The sequence below is a fragment of the Heteronotia binoei genome, chromosome 5 (genome assembly GCF_032191835.1).
Source record: "Heteronotia binoei isolate CCM8104 ecotype False Entrance Well chromosome 5, APGP_CSIRO_Hbin_v1, whole genome shotgun sequence".
NCBI classification, from domain to species: Eukaryota; Metazoa; Chordata; class Lepidosauria; order Squamata; family Gekkonidae; genus Heteronotia; species Heteronotia binoei.
The window spans coordinates 9999974-10005733 of record NC_083227.1 but is presented as its reverse complement, the minus strand read 5'-3'; the positions used below and the strand labels follow the sequence as shown (position 1 = coordinate 10005733).

Below are 5760 nucleotides of genomic sequence, written 5' to 3'. Positions count from 1 at the left end.
GAAAGTGACAGCGGAACCCACGCTTCCCGCAGTGCCAGCCGCGGCCGACAGAGGGCGCCCCTCTCGACCCTAAAACCGAAACTCCGCCCGCCGCCTCGGCATTTGGATCACGCGGGCCGCGGCGTCGGGTCTGAGCGTCCCAAGCCGCTTCCCGCCGCGCTCGGATGGCGACGGATCTGGGCTTGCCCCGGCCAGGCTGTGCCTGAATGACACGCCAGCCCCCTGAAACGGTGCCGGGCAAGCGAGCTTCTGAGCAGGAGCAGAGTGCAAAGTCCTCCATCGCTTGGAAACCGCTGAAAGTTACGCTCACAGATACAGAGAGAGGGGAGTCCAAAGCTGGGCGAGGTGAAGCTGTAGTGTGCTGGAGGGGTTAGAGCGTGGGGTGTCAAACATCTGGCCCGAGGGTCGGATCAGGCCCCCCCCCCGGGCTCCTATCAGGCCCCTGAGCAACGGGCTGCCATCTGCTTCCTTCTCCCTCTCTCTTGCTTCCTTCTGCATCACAGCTTGCTTGGCCAGGCTCGCTCAATTGCACAGGAGATACACAGCAAAACCTCTGTTTTCTCCATTGGCTGAGGCTCCTCCCCCTCCTGGGGAAGGAAGGAAAGAGCCAGAGCTTCCTTTGTCCAGTTCCCTGAATCCCATGGGAGAAATACAAATAAAGCACATTTAAGACCAAGTGCTAATATTTTAAGCATGTTTTACTGTAAGTTTTTTTTTTAAAAAACCTCTTTAATAGTGTTTTGTGCCCTTTAAAAAGTTTATATTTCTGCTACCTACTCTTAAATAGGTGCGCATGTGGCCCGGCCTGCCAAAGTCTCAGTTATGTCTGATCCAGCCCTCGTAACAAATGAGTTGGACACCCCTGGATAACCGCTGGAGAGTCCTGAGTTCAAATCTCTCCCCTGCTGCGGAAGCTCACCGGGTGACTTTGAGCCACTCGCTCTCTTTCATCTAACCCACCTCACAGGGTTGTTGTGATAATACAAGCGGAGGAAGAGAATGTACGTCTCCCTGGAGGACGAGTGGAGCACTAATGTGTTAGATAAATAAATAAAACAGGCATGCAGCGCCTGCCCCACTGACCGTTTGGAGGCTGCTGCCCTAACCGCTGTGCCACCCCGCCTCCCCAGCTGAATCCCTGACTAGATCGATCCAGGTGGGCAGCTGTGTTGGTCCGAAACAATAGAACAAAGTAGGAATCCAGGAGCACCTTTAAGGCCAACCAAGTTTTATTCAGAATGTCAACTTTCGTATGCAAGCAGACTTCCTCAAACAATGGAGTGGGGTGCAGTGAGCAGAGCTACTTATAGAAGAAGAATACTGTAGATTTATACCCCACCCTTCTCTCTGAATCAGAGACTTGGAGCGGCTTACAATCGCCTATATCTTCTCCCCCCCCCACAACAGACAGCCTGTGAGGTGGGTGGGGCTGAGAGGGCTCTCACAGCAGCTGCCCTTTCAAGGACAACTCCTGCGAGAGCTATGGCTGACCCAAGGCCATTCCAGCAGCTGCAAGTGAAGAAGAATACTGTAGATTTATACCTCGCCCTTCTCTCTGAATCAGACACAGAACAGTCTACAATCTCCTATATCTTCTCCCCCCACAACAGACACCCTGTGAGGTGGGTGGGGCTGAGAGGGCTCTCACAGCAGCTGCCCTTTTAAGGACAACCTCTGCCAGAGCTATGGCTGACCCAAGGCCATTCCAGCAGCTGCAAGTGGAGGAGTGGGGAATCAAACCCGGTTCTCCCGGATAAGAGCCCATACACTTAATCACTACACCAAACTGGCCCTCAGTTTGAGATATAGCTGGTGGGCAGTGGTTTAGAATGCAAAGTTGTATACAAAGCTAGAATCCTATGGCAAAATAACAAATTGAAAGAAGAGTTGGTCTGGAGAGCATTTGCTTGAGAAACCAACAAAACAGCAGCATGTCAGAATGGGAGAATGAGACAATAAATACTGTCTGTTAATTGCTCCACTGAGCACATGCTATCCAGACCAAATGTTCTTTCAATTTGTTAATTTCACTGTTCTGCCATTGGATTCAAACTTTGTACCACTTTGTAACCCCTTGGCAACTTTGTAACCCCTGCCCACCAGCGATATGTAGCTCTGCTCACTGCGCCCCATCCCATTGTCTGAAGTCTGCGCGCACACGAAAGCTGACATTCTGAATAAAACTTTGCTGGTCTTAAAAGTGTTACTGGACGACTTTGAATTCCTGACTGTCATTGCAGACGCCGTTGGCCTGCCAGAAGCAATAAAAGACTCGCTGGCTTTCATCCCTGCTCCCCACTTTGCACGTGGTTTCTTTTTCTCCCCCCCCCCCCCCTTCCGCTTCCTTGAGCTACTTTCGTTTTCCAGTTCCCAGAAACGGCGGCTGTTCTTAGAAAGGCAGCTGGGAAACGGGGCTTTCCAGGAGGAGAGTCGGAGAGGAGCGATCCCTCTCCCTCCCTCCCTTCCCCCTTCCCCTTCTACCCGCTTTCCCTTTTTCCCGTTTATCGATCACGATGTTGCCCAAAGACGGCGAGACAAAATTAGCAGCCCAAAAGGGGATTTTTTTTCTTTGCCGAGAGGCGCAGGGCGGCGGGTGTCCGCCAGAGGGCGCCCCGCTCGCTCCTTTTGTGCTCATTAGCAGCAGCGGCGGCGTAAGTCGAAGTCGCCTCCAGAGGCGGGGAGAATTTTTCAAAGCGGAAAACGGAATCGCAGTCTGGGGTTGGCGGATGCAACTGTCGCGGCTCCGCTTCCGAAGGTTCCTGCTTTTGCACCAAGGAGGAGATTGCAACAGCTGCCGCCTTTGGAAACTTTTGCAAAGTTTGGGCACTGCCAGCCCCGGTGGGCATGAAACCCGGCCTGATGGTGCCCTGCGCCTGGATCCCGGCGGTGGCGCTTCTGGACTTCCTCGCCCTGCGCCTGGCGTGGCTGGGGCTGCAGCCGCCTTGGGGGAGCCCCTTGCTGCTCTGCTGGGCCTCTGCCCTGGTGCGGTGCCCGGTGCTGACTCTCTCGGCTTATGCCCTGGGCTGCCGCCAAGGGCACGGGCTCCCCCGGGCGCTGCGAGACGCCCTGATGCCCGCCGCTGCCCTCCTCAGCTTCCTGGTGCCCTGTTTTGCCACGCTGCAATACCTGCTCCTGCCTGACGGGGGCGCCGCGGAGCTGGCGCACAGCTGGGGCAGAGCAGATGTGTTTGCCCTCAGCTACCTGGTGGTGGGAGCCACCGCCTACCTGTGGCATCTCCAGGAGCCCCCCGGCCAAGGAGAGAGCCGGGAGAGACCCTCGGCTTCCTTGGGCCGCCTGCTGGCCTGCATGAGGCCGGATGTGCTGCGGTTCGTGGTCATTGCCTGTCTCGTGGTGGTCTCCTCTTTGGGTAAGTGTGCATGACCCTCATCAGCCTTTCTCAAAAGCTCTCAAGGCACGAGAATTGTCCTGGGGGGGGGGGGGTTTCCAGAGTCCTGGAGCTGGTAGGTGTCAATTTGGCCATGTCCCCTAAGTAAGGTTTGGTGGTTGTATTCAGCGCCCCCCCCCCCACCTGCAGCATTTATCGAGAGAATCGAGTTCTTCTCACCCACTGCTCCCAAAACATCCTCTCTGCATTCAGCCAACTCTCTTTATTTCAAAGCCAGGTTACGTCTAAGGCTAAGACGTGCAGTCTTGTAGCTGTGAATTCCACAGGTTAGGCCTCGGCCTCTGTGTCCTGTTGTTGGCCCTCCAGAGGAACTGGTTGGCTGCTGTGAGATGGGATGCTGGACTAGATGGACCCTCACTGGTCTAATCTTTAGAGATATTTTTATGTTCTTGACAGGGAACCTTCGTATTCAGAGGTAGCTCTGAAACTGGGTGCTAGGAGGCAACATCAGCGGAAGGCCTCTGCCACTGCTCTGTTGTTGGATTTCCAGGGGAACTGGTTGACCGCTGTGTGAGACGGGAGGCTGGACTAGATGGACCCTCACTGGTCTGATCCAGCAGGTCTCTTCTGATGTTCTTATGAATGCTTCGGTCTCTATGCCCTGTTGTTGGCCCTCCAGAGGAACTGGTTGGCCACTGTGTGAGACAGGATGCTGTGCTAGGTGGACCCCTGGTCTGATCCAACAGGGCTCTTCTGACGTTCTTATGAAGGCCTCGGTCTCTCTGTCCTGTTGTTGACCCTCCTGAGGAACTGGTTGACCACTGTGTGAGACAGGAGGCTGGACTAGATGGACCCTCACTGGTCTGATCCAACAGGGCTCTTCTGACGTTCTTATGACGGCCTCGGCCTCTCTACCCTGTTGTTGGCCCTCCAGAGGAACTGGCTGGCCACTGTGTGAGACAGGAGGCTGGACTAGATGGACCCTCACTGGTCTGATCCAGCAGGGCTCTTCTGATGTTCTTTTGAGTTTTGCTGTTCTACTGCAGAACAACATGACTGACCACCTGAAATGAATAATAGATTGTGTGGAGGAGAGATGTGAGTTTAGAGGGATGGGCTGAAATGGCTGGAAACAAATCGGTGTAAGGCGAATGGTCTTATTTTTGAATAATAGTTAATCTGTAGTTCACCCGGGTCCTAGATTCTAGGACAAAGGAGATCCAGGTTTGAATTCCTCTCCTGCCACTCACTGACTGACCTCGGGCCAGTCACACGCTCTTGGCCTAACCTACCTCACAAGGTTGTTGTGAAGATAAAATGAAGAAGATATTGGATTTATATCCCACCCTATACTCTGAATGTCAGAGTCTCAGAGCGGTCACAATCTCCTTTTACCTCCCCACCCCCAACAGACACCCTGTGAGGTGGGTGGGACTGAAAGAGCACTTACAGTAGCTGCCCTTTCAGGGACAACTGTGCCAGAGCTATGATGATATTGGATTTATATCCTGTCCGCCACTCCGAATCTCAGAGCAGCTCACAATCTCCTTTTCCTTCCTCCCCACAACAGACACCCTGGGAGGTGGGTGGGGCTGAGAGAGCTCTCACAGCAGCTGCCTTTTCAAGAACAACTCCTGCGAGAGCTATGGCTGACCCAAGGCCATTCCAGCAGGTGCAAGTGGAGGAGTGGGGAATCAAACCCAGTTCTTCCTGATAAGAGTCCGCGCACTTAACCACCACACCACACTGGAAGGCAGCCACTTTGTGTCCCTATTCTGGGAAAGGAAAGGTTCCCTGTGCAAGCACCAGTCGTTACCGACTCTGGGGTGACGTTGCTTGGCAGACTGTTTTACGGGGTGGTTTGCCATTTGCCTTCCCCAGTCATCTACACTTTCCCCCCAGCAAGCTGGGGACTCATTTGACCAACCTCGGAAGGATGGAAGGCTGAGTCATCCTTGAGCCGGCTACCTGGACCAGCTTCTGCTGGGATAGAACTCAGGTTGTGAGCAGAGAGTTCAGATCACAGTACTGCAGTACTGCTGCTTTACCACTTTGCGCCACGGGGCAGGTCTAAATGAAGTGAATGAATGATTCAAGATCTAATTGAGAAAGGTGCAATCTAGTTGGTTTCAGATCTGAATTCCTGCCCCTCGCGGCTGACCTCCAGAGGCCCAAATCCTCTCCGACCTCCTGCTTCCCTTCTTGCTTTTAGTTTCCTCTGCACCCCTCCCCCTCAGGAGTCCTGAGGTCTGTCCCATTCTTCTCCAGGGGAGATGGCCGTCCCCTACTACACAGGACGTGTGACTGACTGGATCGTGACCAAGGCCGGCTCTTCTGTCTTTGAGAGAGCGCTTTGGATGATGTCTCTCCTCACGGTGGGCAGGTAGGGAAAGGGTGGGGCAGGTGGGGTGGGG

At 54.1% G+C, this 5760-nt stretch overlaps 1 protein-coding gene across 1 annotated transcript in view; it reads left to right on the top strand.

The window, feature by feature from the left end:
* The first annotated feature begins 2643 nt into the window (after nt 1-2643).
* The window catches only part of LOC132571668 (antigen peptide transporter 1-like), an 11422-nt gene continuing 8305 nt past the window's right edge, over nt 2644-5760 (top strand). The window contains exons 1-2 of the mRNA XM_060238461.1: nt 2644-3367; nt 5615-5730. Coding sequence (XP_060094444.1) covers nt 2845-3367; nt 5615-5730 — 639 coding nt within the window. The 5' untranslated portion in view covers nt 2644-2844. The remainder of the gene's footprint in view (nt 3368-5614; nt 5731-5760) is intronic.